The sequence below is a fragment of the Opisthocomus hoazin genome, chromosome 15, assembly GCF_030867145.1.
Source record: "Opisthocomus hoazin isolate bOpiHoa1 chromosome 15, bOpiHoa1.hap1, whole genome shotgun sequence".
In the NCBI taxonomy this organism is placed as follows: Eukaryota; Metazoa; Chordata; class Aves; order Opisthocomiformes; family Opisthocomidae; genus Opisthocomus; species Opisthocomus hoazin.
Window position 1 is genome coordinate 18186603 of NC_134428.1, and position 20734 is coordinate 18207336.

At 36.1% G+C, this 20734-nt stretch overlaps 1 protein-coding gene across 1 annotated transcript in view; it reads left to right on the top strand.

The window, feature by feature from the left end:
• Window positions 1-20734, top strand: part of TRRAP (transformation/transcription domain associated protein) — a 101282-nt gene that overhangs the window by 17195 nt on the left and 63353 nt on the right. The window contains exons 17-33 of the mRNA XM_075436054.1: window positions 60-157; window positions 724-918; window positions 1554-1745; window positions 3476-3641; window positions 4889-5145; window positions 6018-6218; window positions 9240-9391; window positions 10448-10647; window positions 11422-11639; window positions 11776-11973; window positions 12650-12910; window positions 13888-14049; window positions 15267-15363; window positions 15811-15932; window positions 17368-17538; window positions 18510-18578; window positions 20383-20451. Coding sequence (XP_075292169.1) covers window positions 60-157; window positions 724-918; window positions 1554-1745; window positions 3476-3641; window positions 4889-5145; window positions 6018-6218; window positions 9240-9391; window positions 10448-10647; window positions 11422-11639; window positions 11776-11973; window positions 12650-12910; window positions 13888-14049; window positions 15267-15363; window positions 15811-15932; window positions 17368-17538; window positions 18510-18578; window positions 20383-20451 — 2828 coding nt within the window. The remainder of the gene's footprint in view (window positions 1-59; window positions 158-723; window positions 919-1553; window positions 1746-3475; window positions 3642-4888; window positions 5146-6017; window positions 6219-9239; window positions 9392-10447; window positions 10648-11421; window positions 11640-11775; window positions 11974-12649; window positions 12911-13887; window positions 14050-15266; window positions 15364-15810; window positions 15933-17367; window positions 17539-18509; window positions 18579-20382; window positions 20452-20734) is intronic.

Consider the following 20734-nt stretch of genomic DNA (forward strand, 5'->3'; position numbering starts at 1 on the left):
ATGAAAGGAAATAGTGTTTTTAATGGTTAACTACAGTCTTATTCTTTATCTTCTTTCAGAAGCACAATTTATTCCCAATAAGCAGTTGCAACCTAAGGAGACTCAAATCTATATAAAATTGGTAAAATACGCAATGCAAGCTTTAGATATTTATCAGGTATGTAACCTGACTGCATAGCGCTTTGATTTATACAGTTACCGTATGTTAGATCTTTTCATAAGGATTGATTTGTCAGCTAACAAATTTCACATGTATTGTATTTTATGAATTTCAAAGTACTTAACCATTTGCAAGGAACAAATTATTTTCTTAACAGCTGTTGTTGTCTGTGTTTGTCCAGGCAGCTCAGACTAAAAATACTTCTTTCATGTAGTGGATTAGATCTCTTCTTCAAAGAGATAGTTTAGCTATCAGTGGAAGCATTCACATGGCTATGTTTATTTTCTGTAGTTACACAAAGTACTGGTGAAATGTAAATGTACCTGATTCTCCTCCTGGTTTCTTTTTCCACTCCTGACTTAATGGTTTTAAAATCTGTTCTGAAAACACTCTATTTGAATATTTTTATTGTCACTGTTGGCTCTTGTGTCCAACTTATAACTGCATGGGTCTTGCATGTGAAACCTGTAAAATCTCACATTCTTTGAAAAGGTACTTTAAGAATAGTGGGGAAAAGTTACTGAAGTTCTGTAACCAATATGTGTGTTTCGAAATTGTCTTAGGTCCAAATAGCAGGAAATGGACAGACATATGTTCGAGTAGCAAACTGTCAGACAGTCAGAATGAAAGAGGAAAAGGAAGTTCTGGAGCATTTTGCTGGTGTATTCACAATGATGAACCCTTTAACTTTTAAAGAAATCTTTCAAACTACTGTTCCTTATATGGTGGAGAGAATCTCAAAAAACTATGCTCTTCAGGTATTACGTTTTTGTTTACTTTTTTCATTTGATGATAAACAGCCTGTGGAAAAAAGGCTTATGCCTTGAACTACATAAGGCTGTAGTGAAATTATAAGTAGTAACATTGAAATTAGCGTGGAAGATTTGAAGCAGTCTGGAAAAAAAAAACAACCAAAAACAAACCAAAACAAACCCCCCCCCCCACAAAAAAACCCAAAAAACCCCAAAACTCCTAAATAGACCAAAAAACCCCAAAACAAAACCAAAAACTTTGTAAAGATGGATTTTCAAAAACTTTCCAGACTAAGTGATGCAATACGAACACAAGCAGTCCAGTTCAGCAGATACGAATGGACTTTATTCTTGAAAAGTATTGAACATTGTGGAGTTCTTGTTTTGTTCAGGTTGTATTAATTTTCTGACCTACTGTTTTACAGAACACAAGTCCTGTAATATACATTTAAAATTAAACTCAAATACTTAAGTTGTATGCATGGTTGTTCTCCACTGAGAGTAACCTGAATCACTTAGGTAATAGTGGAGATAGAGGAAGAAATTTGTCTTAGGTTTTTAGTTTTAGTTGGGTAGTGCATTTTTCCCTCTGTTCTATTTTTATTGCAGCAACAATAACTCCTTGTGGTTTCCTTTTATAGATTGTTGCCAATTCCTTCTTGGCAAACCCTACTACCTCTGCCCTCTTTGCAACGATTTTGGTAGAGTATCTTCTGGATCGGCTGCCAGAAATGGGCTCTAATGTGGAACTCTCCAATCTGTATCTCAAGCTGTTCAAGTTAGTCTTTGGCTCAGTTTCACTATTTGCAGCTGAAAATGAACAAATGCTGAAGGTAAAGGTTATTTGTGTTAAAAGTGGAAAAAATCTGTTTTGACTCTTCAGCACATTCTTAATCTGTCTAAAGAAACTTAAGAGTTTTACTGTCTCTAATGTTTGATAGTCTTGTCAAGTTTGAACCACTACTAATGATATGTCTCCATCTTTTCCAAACGGCAGGTACATGGCCTTATTTATAAGAGATGGTTTCTGTGAATGTTTGCTTCATATTTGAAACCATAAAGTGATGTGCTAATTCTGGGTATGAGTGGGGTTGCCACAAACCAGTGTAACTGCATGGTCAGGATATGCGTATCTTCTTGCAGGATTTTTCCCCCCTTGTTCCCATATTAACTGAAGACTTTTGCTTAGACTAGGATCACGTTCTTGTGTGTTGGTGAATCTTGTTCAGTCATGTTGTATTCATGACATGTACCTCATGAGTTAGATATTTCTGTGCTCTTGAAAACGCTGGATTAAGGAATGACTTTTTTTTTATTGACAACATACTGTCTGTATATTCTAAGGATCTGTTTATGGTGGTGAGATCATCTCCTTATTCAGTGAGTTTAGAATACCGAGCTTGAAGCGAGAGTGTACTTTCTCATAAAAGTAACAGCTGCCTATATCCAGAAAAACTGTTAAGATATTAGTTGAATGCTGCACCTTCTCACATAACTTCTCTCCATTTCTCTTCCTTCTACATTAGAATAAACAGTATTTCTGATACAGGTAACTGAGTGATAATGGTTTCTGTGCTTAATGATTTGTTACAGCAGGATTAGTTCAGTATGTGTTTCCTGGATAGAACAGAGCAGGGACTACTAATTTTCCAGATTCTTTGAAAGATAAAAGCAATATGAAATAATATTTATAAGTAATATGAAGCAATACTCATATAATCTTGCTTAAATTCTTCTCGTTTGTCATCAGAATCAAGGTCATTGGGATTTTATAAGCTGGAGATCCAATTTAAAGAGTCTGATTTACTTCCTTCACAGTTTCATGCTTCTGTTACATTTTTTGTTTCAGTAGGATTGATGATACGGGCCTTGGGTAGACAATTTAGTTGAATGATGAAGGCTATTTGCTGCATTTGCATAGCAATGTAGAAAGCTTTTAGACGTTAATAAAATCCATAATTTTGTCACTGTTTGTACGTGATCTGTGAGAATCCTTGTATTTATCAATTGTTTTTAATGATTCCTGCAAACTGTTAATGTCCTCTGCTCTAGAAAGGCCACCAGTTCCATAACCATTTTTTTTTTTACTGGTAAAAGTTTGCTTTCAAAATGAAGTTTTAGCATTCCCCAAAATTAAGAATTAGTGATGCAGTTAGATCTGGAGCAGATTAATATTGTGAAATGTCTGCTCCTGTCATTCCGACACTTCTGATTTCTGCTACGCATCCCCAGGTTCCTTGGAGCAAATATTTTCCGTTATGTCAGATTTGCAGAAGGTTTTCTGTTTTAATACAGTTACTGCTTGGAGTAGCAAGCAGACTTAATCATTTGGCTAACATGAAAGTGGGGTTTAATTAATTAAGGAGTACTCTGGGTTCATGATACTGTTCAAATACAGATTTACTTTTTAACAATTCTTCAACAGTGATGTAAAATTAGCATGGTATCAGAGTACTTGGAACAGCTGAAGACTTTTGATCTGAAAAAACTTGTCTCATGCTGAACTCTTGTACGTAGATAAAATTGATATTTTATTAATCTTCAAGCTTTATTTTTTTTATAGCCACATTTGCACAAGATTGTGAACAGCTCTATGGAACTTGCACAGACTGCCAAAGAGCCCTATAACTATTTCCTGCTGCTCAGAGCACTGTTCAGATCTATTGGAGGAGGCAGTCATGATCTGTTATATCAAGAATTCTTGCCGCTGTTACCAAACTTACTGCAAGGTAGAACAATACCTTCTTTCCCCACCCCGGTTTCTGATCTTTTTGTGTCAATAGTAGTAGTAAAGTTATGTTATGTAATTAAAAAAAACAAAACTAAAGCCCTAATCCGGATAAGTAGCTTCTGATTTTGAGCTTAGCAGTTGATTAAATATCTTGAATGTGGCTTATTTTCATTTACTGTCAGCTGCTTCAGGCTCCATAGTTTCGGCTGCTTCACAATTTCTGCTGCTTGTTTTTCTGCTTTCCATTGTGGGGCTGTGGGGTGGTTTTTTTTTTTTTTGATGGTTTCTTCAATTTTTTTTTTTTTTCTATGGAGGACTTTGTTAGCATAAAGCATTGAGGGATGAGAGTAGTAGAAGAAGCAATGTTGCCAGGCCATCACCAGTTTTGTGGGAAAAAAATTACAGAGAAGCTCTTGTTCTGCACTTGAGGGCATGTGTGTGCAACTGCAAGTGCATGATAAATGTAAATGCAAGTAGTGTCAGTTTGCAAGAAGCAATGGAAATAACAATCAGTTTGATTAACTGAGCATTTGTACTTGCAAGGACTGTGTTGCAGAGAAACAGGATGAGCGAAGAAATGTGGAGAGCTACTTAAACCTAAGGACTAGCTGATCGGAACAATTGCAGGAACGTGAAATCCTGTGGTTCCCATCTACAACTGTAGGGGCAATTTTCATTCTAGTTAGCAAATACATATGTTATCTATAAATCACTGTGTAAAATCCATGTCAATATAGAAATACTAGCTAGGTTTATGGAATATATGAAATCTTGATGGTGAGAAAAAGATGTTGGGGAATGTGTTTGTATGGACAGTGAATGTACTTGAATTCAATTAATGTTTCTTTTCAGGAGTCCAGATATTTTTAAAACAATTTTTTCTGTGTCTAGGATGTTTTTTTATTGATACAAGGCTGATGTTTGAGTCAAATTATCTTTTTCTGTTTTTTGTCTGCTGTATTCAAATGCTACTTTTTTCAGTCTAATACTGAATTTTAGAATATGCATAGATATTCTTTTTTTGTATATGCATGTAGCTACAAAAGCATTCACAGCATGAAATCCTTAGGTGTAAGTTATTATTATGAATGGTATTATATTTTGTAAATACGTTATTTACAGAGATATAAACTTTACAGAACTTAAAAATGTCAGGTTATTCAGAATGTGGGAAATAGCAATTTTTAACAATAAACCGTGGACTGTCTTTTTCCGGTGAGCGTATAACTTTTTAATGATTTTTAGGGCTTAATATGTTACAAAGTGGCCTTCATAAACAACACATGAAAGACTTGTTTGTAGAGCTCTGCCTCACTGTGCCCGTTCGTTTGAGCTCATTGCTGCCTTACCTGCCAATGTTGATGGACCCCTTAGTGTCGGCTCTCAATGGATCTCAGACCCTGGTTAGCCAAGGCTTAAGAACGCTTGAATTGTGTGTGGATAACTTGCAGCCTGACTTTCTTTATGATCACATTCAGCCAGTTCGAGCTGAGCTAATGCAGGTAAATATGTTGTTTTGTGTTACACCACAAGAGGTCATTGATTCACTAAATATTATTAGAAGTTTGTGTGAGAAAATTCTGTAATGAGAACCGTACCAGTCTGATTTGTCTGTAAAAGGCCATTTGGTGGTGTGCTGTTAAACTGAAAACTCTGGAAAAATTTAAAAGTGAATTAATAATTTTTTCTATACACACTGTTAAGGGATTAAAGATAAGACTGGAGACTCAATAGCAAGAATATTACTATGTTTAAGATGAGTTGGTACAGAAAATGATTAAAATTTGTAATTTTTAAAAAAACAAACAAGAAAAGCTAATTACCTCCAACATAGGATTCACAGCTTTGAAGTCTCATATATACAATGAAGATGATGTGGCTGAAATTTGTTTTAACAGTGTTTTAAATGTGGCTGTGTCCCCTAATACAGTGCTTGCATATACTTCGTCCTTTAAACATAATGTTTACTTTATCTGCTTTTTATGTTTCAAAACCAGCTCTTGAAGGTTAATTCATTTCAGCCTTAACTGGCCTGTTTTTTGTTTTTTTTTTTTTTTTTTTTTTTAATTGGTAATGTTGTTTATCTAATATTCGTCATAAACATGATATTACATGTCAGTGTGGCAAAGATTTTGTAGCTGATCACACTAATCTAATCTAAAACTGCATTTAGGACAACCTTGTTACAAAGCACTTGAACTGTTGCAAACTGAGACTGCTTTTATTGAATCTAGAAAAGTATTTTCTGGAAGTTATGCAGGATCGATTACCCAGATACAAGAATAAGTGTTTCACTTGATGTTTTTTTACGTTACAACTTGAAAAATTTTGAAGCGAAACTCATCTGACCATGTAACACTTAAAATACTTACAGGCTTTGTGGCGTACGCTGCGCAATCCTGCAGACAGCATTTCCCATGTGGCTTATCGTGTACTTGGTAAATTTGGTGGAAGTAACAGGAAGATGTTAAAGGAGTCCCAGAAACTGCAATATGTAGTCACTGAAATCCAAGGCCCCAGTATTACGATAGAATTTTCAGACTGTAAAGCATCAATTCAGCTCCCAATGGAAAAGGTAAGAGCTTAAGTTATTTTCCATGCGGAGAAACCATCTTACTCAGTTTTCCTTTATTACAGATTTTTCGGAAGTATATTTGCTTGTAAAACCTTGATAAAATGTGAGGTATGTCTGCCAGTTCGAGATAGGAGTTAATGATCTAACATTATAGAGTTTACATGATTAAAAGTAGGCTTTAGGATCTCATGCGTACTTGATTTTTTTTTTTATATCACGCTAGTTAGGCAACGAGTTCTCTAATTTTTGTTGTAATGAAGAAGCAGAATCTAAACCCACTTATGGAGTGGTGTGTTTGTTTGTTTTTTATTTTTTGAAATAATTTTTAAGTTGCCATACTTGACAGGTAAAGTACAAAAAGTTGATTCAGGAATCACTGCAAAGAGTTTTTTTACTATGTAGTGATCAGTTGAGAGTCTCCATATAAGGCAGGTTGACCTACACTAATTTCTTGCTTCGTTTTGACATGCACTATTAGGAGAAGCTAGCCAACCTGTTCTTTCTTTATTTTCCCTTTAAACTGTTTTATTTGTCACCCATAAATTAATAGACTTAAATTTGTTGTGGTTTAGCCCGGCAGCCAGCAACTTGGCACCAGACAACTGCTCGCTCACCCCTCCTCTTCCCCTGCACCGGGATGGGGAGGAGAAATGCACAAATGGTAAAACTCATGGGTTGAGATAAAGACAGTTCGGTAAGACAACAAAGGAAATATGAATACTAACAATAACAATACTGAGTATGCGAAACAAACTATATACAATTCAATTTTCTCACCACTCAGTGACCGATTCACAGCCAGTCCCCAGGCAGTGACTGTGGAACCTGGAACTCATGAATTTTTGTGAATTTTGCAAACCTCCTGGAAAAGTTAGAACTCCTGGACAAGAGAGAATTTGAACTCTGAGGGGGGGGAAAAAAAAAACCATGCCCCCCCGGCCAACTCCCTTTTATATACTCATACTGGTATGGAATATTTCCATGGGCCAGCTTGGGCTAGCTGCGTGGCTGTGCTCCGTCCTGGCTCCTGCACACCTGCTCATTAGTTGAATATGGGACTAGAGAAAGTCCTTGGTTTCTTAGCAACAACTAAAAACATCAATGTTACCAATATTCTTCTTGTACTAAATTCAAAACACAGCAGGTACTGGGAGGAAAGTTAAGTCTGTCCCAGACAAAACCAGGACAGCGTGCTGTTCTCCTTTTGCAAAGTGATAGGATAGGGAGCTAATCCGGCACAAGTAAATACTGTCTGTGCATTTTTTTTCCTCCTTCCTGACTTTTGGTGTACTTGGATTAGGAGTGGGAATCTACTCTAAAACTTCCCTATTTTCTTTCTGAAGTGTACCAAAAACTTCTTGTAGAAATGCTTCAGTGATCATTATTCTAATGACTCCAATGATTTGGTTTTGTTTGTTGTCTGTAGGTTGGGTGCAGTACTTCTTATAGCTGCAAAACCACTTTGTACTTGTACTGACTTTAATCTGACAGTCTCCATGTATGACAAATGCTTAGTGCTCACTGATTGCAGCATTCTCACTGTGTCTGTGTCTTGGGATCTGGGAGTGAAGCTAGATTCTGAGTTAATTTGGCCTGTAGAGTTTTAATACTTACCTTTTCAATTACACTTTTGTAAGTAGGTATGATCTGAATGTAATAAACAATTTTCTTTATGGGCAGCTGGCTCTCTAAAGCCAGTTGGCTGTATGGAGCCAAAAATAGCTTGGAAAAATGATTCATAAAATGCAGATAGCTTTATTGATTTCTCCTCTGTATTGAAACTGACGAGTTGAATACATATAAACACTGTAATTGCTGACATTCCTATCCTGCTAGGTTTAATTCATACCAAGTTTTCCAAAGTATTTATGCATCTTATGTTGGTGAATGATATGGAATGATCTTCAGCTTCTTGGTGTTGACCAAGAAACAGTGTTATCTGCTGAATACTTTGTATCTATAAAAAGGAAATGTCAAATTAAAAGAAAAAAGTGGAATAAATTGAAAATGAGAAGTCCATGGTTTTTTCAGTGCTTTGGTAGTCTTCTGTGGTCTGTGTAAAATTCATTGTTCTTTTCATTGAGATGCTGATAAGGTTATTCAAACAGTGATGGGGTGACAGCTAGTGAAGTCAGTAAGTGGAAAGATGTTTTTTCTTTCAAAGAAGGAGTATACCTACTTCTTTGTAGCAGAGCCTTTTTCTGCATAATCCTGTTTAAGCATGGATGGTTAGATTTTATTTACAATTGATCAGGTATTGAAAATCCTTATTTTGTGCACTTCAAAACAATTTTTACATGCTTTTTACTTAATGTCTGTCTCATTTATTTAGAATTTCTTCCTTTGTTTTTTTTTGGGAAGGATAGAAAGTATCTAGCTGTGTTTATATAGATGCAAAATAGAAATTTTCCAGAAAGCTGTACCCCTCTTTTTATCGCTTTCATGTTTTAAAAGATTATTTGATTTATTCTCAAATATAATAAATATATCTTCTTGCAAATGAAAAGAGAAGTAGTATTTCAATTAAGTAAATGGTATTTAGAAGTTGCTTACAGGGACATTTCATCATGTATGATGTAGCTCTTGATTTGCATGGAAAATATGACAAAGTAGTTTTTAAGGTAGACCATTTTTTTGGTACCATTTATATATGGGGATAAACGCATTGTATACTTACAGTATGTAGGGGTTAGGAACAGCAATTGTTGCTGGAGGGAATGTGAGGAAAATTTTCTGGAGGAGGGAGAAAGAGAATGAAGGTATACTTTACTGGTGACTTCGAATGCTTTCTGACCATGGAAATACATGTATCTGCCGTGAAACGCTGCATTTCTAAAAGCACAGGAAATTCCATAAGTCTGCTCTCTCTGACATTCTCTGCATTTCTGAACTTAGGCAGTCCAAATTGTACATACTTTTAAAGTTACTTTTAATATGTATTAAATATACTGTTGCCTTGATTAATCACCTTATACTAAGAATGAGAAGTGTTTGATTACTGTCTGTCTTTTTTCATTATAGGCAATTGAGACTGCTCTAGACTGTTTGAAGAGTGCTAACACAGAGCCGTATTATCGGAGGCAAGCGTGGGAAGTAATCAAGTGTTTTTTAGTAGCTATGATGAGCCTGGATGATAATAAACATGCATTATACCAACTTCTTGCACATCCCAAGTATGACAATTCTTTAAACGTAAATTATGTCAAAATTTATAGTGTCTTTAGAACAACGTAATTTAGAGACAATGGTTAGTCTAGGCAGTGGGTTTATCCTGTTTCCTTTTAAATCACTGCAGGACTTTCTAGTAAGAAGAATTTTGTCAGCGTGTTATTTAATGCCAGTGACGAGTGTTAATGTTCAGTACTTTAGTTTTCTTCCCCTAATGGCAGTCCAGTGTATCACCTATTACATATGATCAGACTTTTTTTTAAAATTAATTTTAGTTTAGTATATTTAAACAGTTGGAATACTCTGGTTCTTAATTGTGTTTTAAAGATTAATGTGATGTTTTGTTTTTACTAAAGTGAAAGAGATATAAAATTCAGTTTCATTTAGTGAATAAACTATAGCATAGTTATGCACATAACGTATGTTTCTCTTGGTGTGGGGGCTTTTTATTGATTTTTTTTTTTTTTACACCTTTTACAATTTTAGTCATTGATACTTAATGAGTTTATTGCTTTTAGACAACTTTGACATCTTTGCCCACGAAGTGTGTGCTGACTTTGACTCTTAGTGTAAAGTAATGTAAAGAGTATAGTAGCTTTTGTAATTTGGACTTGTTAGACTTGACGTAAATATAGCTTTTCAATGAATAGGTTTTGTTGGGCAGTGATTTGATAAATAATATTTCAGTCTTTCGAGATTAAAATCAAATGTCATTTTAAAAAAGGGAAAAATGTCAAAATATTGAAAATGACATTCTGTAATTGAGTTGCAGTGTGATGCCTGTGTACCTATTATTTGTAATATGCGTGGCTTCTTCTGAAGCATTGGCTTTAAATGTTCCTGATGAAATTGAGCTATCCATCATGTTTGAGACCAGTGGTTGACAAAATTAATACGGACTGAGTGAACTGGTCTAGCTCTATCAAAATGAGGGGAAAATGAGAGGTGGAGAAAGAGTTAGATATCGAGAGCAAACTTTAAATCAAGTACTTGACAAAGCTCGTGATTGAGCTGCCAGTACTGCAGTTTGGGATTATAAGGAACTTAATTTTGTCATTCAGCTTTACAGAGAAGTCCATACCCAGTGTGATTATTTCACATCGATACAAAGCTCAGGATACTCCAGCTCGTAAAACATTTGAACAGGCATTGACGGGGGCATTCATGTCAGCAGTCATCAAAGATCTGAGGCCTAGTGCTCTGCCTTTTGTAGCCAGCTTAATCCGCCATTACACAATGGTGGCAGTTGCTCAGCAATGCGGTAAGTAAAGTGTAATAGAGATTGTGTGGACTGTCATGAGAGGGGTGGAGGAGTTTATACTTTTCTGATAATAATTTCTTTTAAGAAAGTCATGATGTTGCAGTTGCTTCTGGGTAGATATGTTGGTTTTTGTTTGATGGCTGAATTACGTTTTAATTCTTTTGAGCAGTGAAAAATTAATAAGGTTTAAAAAACAATCAATCACCTAACAATACATTTAAAATGCTGCAGCCAATGAAATAATTACAGCTTGGAACAGTTTATATTTCCAGAGCATTTGTGTAACTTGATGTACACGGTTATTTTTGCGGATGGTCTGTAGTTGGATTGCTTCCACTTCTGGTTTTGAAGGACCATCATAGGAACAAAGTAAATGGTAGAGCCCTGCAGTATCTTGTATCTGTGAAGAAAACTTTTGTTTGGAGTTGGGCTGTATGACAAGTAATTTGGGAAAAGACATATTATAAGCATATCACTCTTCATTGTGACACTAACGTAGCTTGAATTTTTATGATTCTTCATTTTACTTAAATCTTCTTGCAATGCCTAATCTAGTGCATAAAAGAAAATATCCAAGCAGATGTAATCTTTTTCCTTCTAAGAATGAAGAGTGCCTTACAGTCTATTTATATGCAGGTAGACACAGTGCTTACTGGTTTTGCCATCAGCTAGTCAGAGGAGTAGTAAAATCTAATTGAAAGACTATTCGTATTGAAATATCCATTGTTTTGTCTTTTTTTCTCTCCTCTCTTTTCTTCCCCAATAAAATTATAGGTCCTTTTTTGCTGCAGTGCTATCAGGTTGGAAGCCAGCCTAGCACAGCCATGTTTCATAGTGAAGAAAATGGGTCAAAAGGCATGGATCCCTTGGTGCTTATTGATGCCATAGCAATCTGCATGGCATACGAGGAGAAGGAGCTCTGCAAAATAGGAGAGGTTGCTCTAGCAGTGATATTTGATGTTGCCAGCATTATTTTGGGTTCAAAGGAAAGGGTAATGCATATATATATATATTTTTTTTATTAAAGTATTTAAGTTATCTTGTTTCAGCTAATGCAATTTTGCTTCTAAAACTTTGGAGGCTACCAGTGAGCTGAAAAAGCAAACTGATACATTTCTTTGTTTCCAGGCTTGTCAGCTTCCCTTGTTTTCGTACATTGTGGAACGTTTATGTGCTTGCTGTTATGAACAAGCTTGGTATGCTAAACTAGGAGGTGTTGTGTCAATTAAATTTCTTATGGAACGACTGCCACTAATTTGGGTCCTCCAGAACCAGCAGACTTTCCTGAAGGCACTTCTCTTTGTTATGATGGATCTAACTGGAGAGGTATTTATTGAATGAATGATACCAAGTAGTAAACTTTTTTGTTGTTAAATTCGCACAGGTTGAACTCTTGCTAATCTTGATTTTACTTAACTTCAGAATGTATTGTATCTGCGATAGTTACAACTGAATTTTAGTCAAACGAAAACCTGAAGTTAAGAACAAGGTCTGTTTTTGTTTTTTTTTTTTCCATGTAACTTTGCCAAAGCTGTTGGAATTACACTTGCCTCTTTCAGAGTAGGAATGTACAGGGCGCATTCAGATCAGTGAAAGAACACCAAGTTCACTGTCACTTGCATGAAAACCACTTTTTTTCTGCTTTGTGTGTTTAGTTTGAAAGGTGTTCATCTTATCAAAAAAAATGTATGTAGTTACACATATCTAAAGTATCAGCTGCTTGACCTCTTCTCAGTTGTGAATCATAGGATGACAACATTGCTAAGGGTTCCAGTGCTTGAGCTTGTTGATAAAATTGTGTTGCATTGCAGGTCACAGTTTTGTAATGATTGGTGGGAAGACTAGGTGAATTTGTGTTCTGTTTAAGCTTTATAAGCTTTATTTTTTTAGCTGTTTGCAGAGGATTCACTAAAATCAAATGCTAAATTAATTGATGAGTAGTGTGTAGATTTGTGATCTTTGTTCTGTACTTATTTCATAAAAATAATCTATGATACCTCAGGTTTCTAATGGAGCAGTTGCTATGGCAAAGACCACATTAGAACAGCTTTTGATTAGATGTGCAACTCCTCTGAAAGATGAAGAAAAAACAGAAGAAATCCTAGCAGCACAGGAGAAGTCTTTCCATCATGTAACACATGACCTTGTTCGAGAAGTAACCTCTCCAAACTCTACTGTGAGAAAACAGGCCATGCATTCGTTACAGGTACTTGCACAGGTCACTGGAAAAAGTGTCACGGTGATTATGGAGCCACATAAAGAGGTAAGCAGAAGTACTTACTGAAAGTGAGTTTAAAGTTGTTTACCAGTTTGGATTTGTGAAATGCTTTTCTGAGTACATTTTCCCACGAGTGAATTAAGTTCTTAGTGCTTTGATAGCATATGTTTGTCATTTGCTAGGTTTCATTGTTCTAAAACACTGTGGCTGGAGTACTGTAGAGATTCATGCAAGCTGTGCCTGAGTACTTAGCCAGTGTTTATGGAGTCTTCAGGTTGATTTGCTTCCCGAAATTAGGGACCGCTCATCTAACCACCAATCAGGTGTAGGCTAAGCCAGGCGGATACTGTTTTATGAAGCTCAGTTTTGTGCTATTCTCTAAACAGGGGGTGTATTGCTATGCTTTTCCCTCTCCAGAAAGAGACTGTAAAGATCAAACATGGTTGAAGTAACTTTTTGCTAGATAGCCCTTAAAGCTAATGGCATTCTTTCTCTTGAAAACAAGTAAATGTACGCAAGCCCTAAGGGCCACCACAACATACGAAATTGCAGTGGTTGGGAACATACAGAGACACGCTCTAATTGATATCTTATTTTGCTAAAGGTGTTTATGGAGGAGAGTGGGAAGTTTGTGTGATGGAAAAAACTTAAATGACTGTTTTTGTTTTTCTGATGTTTTGGGAGCTTAAAGTATTCTTTTTTCTGGACTTGAATGTTTGAAATGCTTATATCTTTGAATTTCTTTGTTATTCATAACATGTGAAGTTGCTAAATATCATAGACCTCTTCACAGAGAATATGTAATAATTAGAGATACTGAGTTGTTTCACTAACTGACTATGGATTAAATTAGTTCAGAGAAATATTTTTCCTGCTTAGTGATTTCTAAAGAGGTGCATTTGGACCCACAGTAGCAAATGGATAGAAACATGCAGCCGTGACTATGATGTCTTTGTAGGGGCTGGGTCTGTGGGGTCATTTGAATAGGCTGCTAATTCAGTAATCTAAATTACTTTGTGTAGGTTCTCCAAGACATGGTTCCTCCTAAAAAGCATTTACTTAGGCATCAACCTGCAAATGCCCAGATTGGCCTGATGGAGGGAAACACATTTTGCACAACCCTGCAACCCCGATTGTTTACAATGGATCTGAATGTTGTGGAACACAAGGTTTTCTACACAGAGGTACTTCATGTTTTCGTATTTGATAGTAGATACTTAAGTAGTGATGGTGTTAGAACTTCCATGTTTAAAAATACATATTTCCTCTGTGCATTTTAAACTTCCACGGAAATATAAGAGTTTACCTTTTGAAATGCAAACTGAGGTCTGCCTTTATCCACAATGTAATAGCTCTGAGCTAAGCAGAATATTCTAATGTGTGTGAAATATATTAAATTATCTTTGCTGTTATATTCCTGGTCTAGTAGCCCTGACTTGCATATATAGGTCTTATTTTGTGCACAGTATACTGTCAAAACATAGATATTGTTTTTTAAGATTTTGGAGTCCCTAACAGTTTGAGTAAAAACAGATATAAGACTAGTCTGTAGATCCAACAGAGAAACTGTCTAGTGCGTTGGTTTCCTAACTGTCTTGTTCAAACTTAAATTCAGTAGGTCTTTGATACCAACAGTAGTTGCAATTAGCAAGGCAGGTAAGGGGTATAGTTGTCAATGCAGAGGATCCTCTGTTTTTTCCTGAAGACAAGAACAAAGTGTTGTAGATTGAAAAAGTGTCTGTAAAGGTGAGAGTGACGTATTGGCATTGTGAAGGTCTGAATGTTAATAGTATTCCTGGATGTAGGTGCAACCTGCACATTGTTTACTTGCATAACTTTGTTTCAGCCTATTCAGTGTGTTCTAAAAAAAACATACACATATATTAAAAATACTTGTCTGCAAACAGGAGAGCTCTGTAGGAAAGAATTGTCCCTCTGAGCAGTGACCCATGGCCATTAGAATTACCAAAGACATTTTCAGCACATTTTTTTGCTATTAATCTCCTGTTCTCTCACCCCTTTCCTCAATATATTCAGTACTATTACTGCCATTCAGGAGGCAAGCTTTTCTGTAGACCTGTTCTTTTATCTTATGAGCAGCCTGTTTGCAAATAGACCAGGTAGGTATTGGGCAACAAAACGCAAAACGGCTAATTTTTACCTGACTGCTCTGGTGGCAGTGCTAATGGGCTTTCTTGCCTCTGGCTAACCACTGGCATTCATGGGAACTTACACCCTACTTTTGAGTAGAATGTTTGCCTGTTGGTGAAATTCGTAGGTGGATTAGTGTGGTTGCCTAAACTTGACTGTTTGAGGAAACAAGACTCAGAAGAATAATACCATTTCAGATGATTCACAGTGCTATGCTAAAATAGTTGGGTGGTTTTTTTTTTTTCCCTAGTTACTGAATTTGTGTGAGGCTGAAGATGTTGCCTTAATGAAACTACCTTGTTACAAAAGTCTTCCATCACTTGTACCTCTTCGAATTGCAGCCTTAAGTAAGTAAAACTTCCTAAACAAAATTCGAGGTAGGTAAGTGTCCTTGTGAGCAACAGGCAGTCTTCTTCCCAAGATCAGCAGAAAACTACAGTGCTTGAAGGCTGGTGGCTGCTCTCTAGAGGTCACAGTTTAATGGAGGGTAATGGGAAAGTATCACTGCTTTGTTAATGACTAGGATTTAGTTTCTGAAGTGAACCCAAAATATTTTTAGACTGATTATGTTATAGAACATTAAGAAAACTTTAGAACACTGTTAATAGAATTTCCGTTCTTTTAATATTGTATGATGCCTGTTGCTTTTGGCGAAGCATGCTGTGCTTTAGCTGTCTGTAATTTAAGACGAAATAAAAGAAACTTGAAGAGAAGAAATGTAGAATTAGCAGTTTTTTCCCCTCTCTTTTGAAATTGAGTGAACAAAGAGAACAAATTTACTTTGATATTTGCAGATGCTCTGGCTGCCTGCAATTACTTGCCTCAGTCAAGAGAGAAAATCATTGCTGCACTTTTCAAGGCACTTAATTCAACAAATAATGAACTACAGGAGGCAGGAGAAGCATGCATGAGAAAGGTTAGTGTATTAAAACAATGTTTCTTTTGAGGCCGTTGTTCTCTCTGCTTTATTTCCTTGTTACAAAGCTTCTTGAGAAAGTTATTTACATGAAATAATGGATACTCCCTTGTGTTTTAGTTAGTGACACCAGTATAATTAAGTTTCTCTCAGATGTGGGTTTTGGGGGGTTTGAACTTAACCATAAAAATTAATTCTGTTGAAATTAAGCATTATAAGCTCTTGGACAAGGACCATGGTAAGTTTTTCAGTCTTTCTGGCTGTCTGTTCTTTGTAAATGTATCTTCTTTTTTAAATAAACAGAATCAGTCCTTACCAGTGGTTCTGCAGATGTTCATGCCTGGCTTCATTATAAAAGTTTTTCTAATGTTTCTTCTTTGTTCTTAATTAAGTGGTAGAGACTCCATAGTTAGTTTTGGAAAAGTAAGCAATATAGCAGAGTTAGGCTCTGCATCACAGTATGGCGGTTACCTTAAGGAACAGGACTGTGGCTGTACTGTTTGAGGTCAGAATTAGTATCCTTAACGTGTTGCTACACTACACTGTCTGCTCTGTGACTGCTAGGGTGTAGTCTAAAAAAGGTGGGTAGACATGGACAAGTATATTCTCTCCTCATGGTTTGTTGCCCAGTAGATAGGCTTAATTCTGATTCGGCAAGATTTTAATAGCATTCTTCTAAATATAGAAAATGATAATAAAAATACTTAGTTTTCTTTGTGATGATGTGTGGATTGGCTGACATGTGACAGGGAATTAACTGTGGTAATACTGGTGATTTGCGTTTGTTTAGGCCGTTGACTGATTAGAGGTCAGATGTCTTTTCATGTCACTCTGGTTATGAAAGAGAATATACTTACTGTTTATGGCTTGCTCACAATACAGTTGAGTTGAGAGGTAGGAGGGAGCAAATAAGGGTTGTTCTGACCTGTGCATTTGGTATAGGATCTTTCTAATTTTTTTTTTTTTTTTTTCCTCCCGTGATGAATGCATGCCCACTGGATGTTTGGTTATGACAGGAAATGCTCTTTCTGGCTGCTTGCAGCCAGGTTCCGTGGACTTTTTATGTTACTCAGGATGCATGCAGATTGCCTTTGGTCAGATTCACAGGCAGTTCTTACTAAAGGAGTGTCTTAAGTAGTTTGTCCATAGCTGTATATTTAATTCATAGCTGTGGCAATTTTTCAGTCCATCTGTAATGAAGATCTTCTATTTGATTATTTTATGGAATATCCTACTGTGTGTCAGAAATACTTCAGTGTTTCCGAAACCCATGTTGTCCCTATATATATTTCCAGCAATAAATATTGTTTAAGCTATTGCATTCTGAAAATACCGAATAAGAAAAGTCAAGTCAGCAGAATTCATTTTATGAAAGGTGCTTGCACAGAAGTTGCTCCCCTCTTCATCTGTATCTTAATCCTGTACTCTCTTGCAGTTCTTGGAAGGAGCTACCATAGAAGTTGATCAAATTCATACACACATGAGACCATTGCTTATGATGTTGGGAGACTATCGAAGTCTGACACTGAATGTTGTGAATCGTCTGACATCTGTCACTAGACTTTTTCCAAACTCTTTTAATGATAAATTCTGTGATCAGATGATGGTAAGTCCAGTAAAGTCTGCTTTAGCTCTTCCAGAAGAAATTTTCTTTTAGCTAATGTTCAGTTTTTTGAAAAGTCAAAGAACAATTCAGTAGTGCATTAATATACAGGTTGGAACTAAAAGATTTTTCTTTCACAATTAATAGAAAAAAAAAAATCTTTAAACATTTTGAGTTAATTTCTGAAGACCTACTAAACCAGAAAGTTAAGAGAAGTTCTTTTCTAGTGAAGACATACCTAGTTATGCTAAGGTCTGCTTGGACAAATTTATGGTTAAGCAAGGTGCCAGCAGCTTAATATACTGAGGAAGCCCTCAAAAATATGTTTTACTTCCTACTGGGCTAAACCTTTTTGGGTGTTTTCTTGAGTTATAAAATGGCAGACAGAATCACACAGAATCACAGAATGTTAGGAGTTGAAAGGGACCTCTGGGGATCATCCAGTCCAACCACCCTGCCGAAGCAGGGTCACCTACAGCAGGCTGCACAGGACCTTGTCCAGGCGGGTCTTGAATATCTCCAGAGAAGGAGACTCCACAACCTCCCTGGGCAGCCTGTTCCAGTGCTCCGTCACCCTCAGAGTGAACAGACAGTATTGCCCTGCTTATTTGCAGTTCTTAAACTGCGTGTGTGAATTCTTTATCCTTTTGCCATAGATATTTAAATATTTAAAAGCATACCTATCAAGCAAATTGTTAAACAAATGTAAGCCAATCATCATTGTATATCAGACTTCGGATTGTTGTGCCCTTTAATGTATGTACTGTTATAACCCCTGGTCTCTTGAATATGGAGAGGACTTTTAGCAACGGTAAACTCTTCAATCTGAGAGAATGAAACTAATCATTTTTCCCTTTATTTCCTTCAAACAATCATTTCTGTCTCTACTACTTCTTTTCTTGAGCATATGCTGTGACTTGCTAAAATGGAATGGTATAATTAGAAGAATAATACCAAGTATCCTGTCTTTATAGCAACACCTGCGTAAGTGGATGGAAGTTGTAGTTATTACACACAAAGGTGGACAACGGAGTGATGGAAATGTAAGTTAATGAGTGCTTTTATGTGGGAAGACAAGAAATAAATAGTTTTAATGTTTTGAAATTACAGAACTCATTCAGTTGTAAATGTTGCCATAACTGATTACACACTGATGTTTTGTTACAAGCTAATGAAATTATATGTATATTGAATATTTTTTACAAATCTTAGTGAGAGGACCTTCTTACCTGTTGACAACAGTTACTTTAAAGCCTATTCTATACAGGCTGGTGTAGGAATAGCTCATTGATTTTTATTCTTTTTTCCTCAGGATTTTCTGCTTAGAAATCTGTTCTTCATTGGAATTGCTTATGAGCTCAGCAACACAATCCCTCTTTTTTTCACTAATGTTTGAAGCTTGTAACATAATCTTTTGAAAACTATAGGTAACAATAATATAATCCCAATTAATTTTAAATATAATTTATGAAAAAAAGTTCAGTATTTACCAGTTGAGGTCACATGAAAATCTCTCTCACCAAAACCAATGGCCTCAATGTTGAGCTATGGGAAGCTGATCAATTTTCTTATAATTGGAAAGTTGCACAGTGTAACGAAAACACTGTGTGCTCTTAGCAATATGACACTGAAGGGAATACTGTTTCAGTGTTGTTTCGTGTAGATTACCAGAAGTCTCATAATTCTATTAAGTTTTATTAGTAAATTATAGTAAGTGTTGAAATGTATAATTGCAACAAGGAAAAAAATTTGGGGGCATTTTATTAATTTATTTGGTTTTTAAGTTAGAAGGAGATTAGATTGGCTTTTTATTATCCTCAAAACTTGGAAGTGGCTTAATGGATTTTCATTACTCTTTCCTGTCATTGCAAGGAGAGCTTTTAAATCTGAATTTGGTCATTGCTTTGTGTTTAATCTAGATGTTCTCTAATGGAGTAGAATTTGTTTCTTATGTTTGAGCTTAAAAATTGTGCATTTTTCAGTTAAACACATTTTATTCAGGTCAGGCCTTCGTATTCTTCTTCTGGGATTCATGTTTCCTCGAATGTCATGATTGCAGATATCTTGCAGATCTTTTTATAGCAATAGTCTTTCAAACCACACTGTGGCACCTCTAGAACAATTTAGTGGTCCCTGAATCGCATTTAATTGTGAATTCTGCTTTTAATGTCTTCTGTTGATGTTTTCTATGTAGTTGTGTGTTTAGTCTCCTAAACCTGCAATTTTTTTTAGTGTTGGTTTAAAACCTATTTGTGTTGAGGGGGAGGTGCACACCAGCCACTTGAGAAGGAATCTGCTATCACATCTTGAGGGAGGAGAGAAGTCTAAGGAAACATTTTCAGATGGAATTGTGTGACTACAAAGCTGATTGAAATATTACTTTTTTCCCCCAGGTGTTACTGTAAAATTTCCGTATAAATAAAAACTCTAGGAAGCTGAAGGATGACACAGACAGTGTGATCTTCATACAATTGCTATGGCAGTCTGTGTTCATATGTCTGTATGTACAGTGTGCTGTTTCTGTAATTGTATCTTCTAAATGTGGAAAAACTAGGATGGTGAAACTGGTGGCCAGAGTTACTGTAGCTGGCCTTTTACTTACTCCGATTGCTTCTTGAATGTAGTGAAATTTCAAAATCTGAGATATTCACTTAAAAGCAAGTTGGGGAGCGTTGTTGGAGTAGGTTCCATCATTCAAACTGAGTGAGTGAGTGGTTAGATCTAGGAGATGGTAAACACGCAGTGGGGAATGGAATTGGTCAGGAAAGCTTTACATTTGCTAGCTGAAATGGTACGGAGGACTGTTACAATAACTTTTTTGACCTAAAGAGTTTTCATCTTTTCCAGCAGCACATTATGAAGGTGCTATTTGGTGGTGGTGCTGGTGGTGTTGTGCAGTTGAATGCAGTCTGTGGAGTGAGTTTTCGTATGTAAATGGAAATTCTAGATAGACTAAAACCTTCAGACTTTTCAGTTAAAAAGGCTGCATAATAATTAACAACTACTGATGCCAGAATAACTGAGCTCTTCGTTCACCTAAATAATTTTAGGACTGTCATACTGTGTTCCTGGATTGTGACCTGGCTCCTTAGGTAAAAAACCATAACAAATTAAGTAGTGATTTAAGATCTAATTCATTGGCCCAATGAGCAAAAATCTTTTATTTAAATCCCTTCTTCCTCTCTTCCCTGCGTCCCCA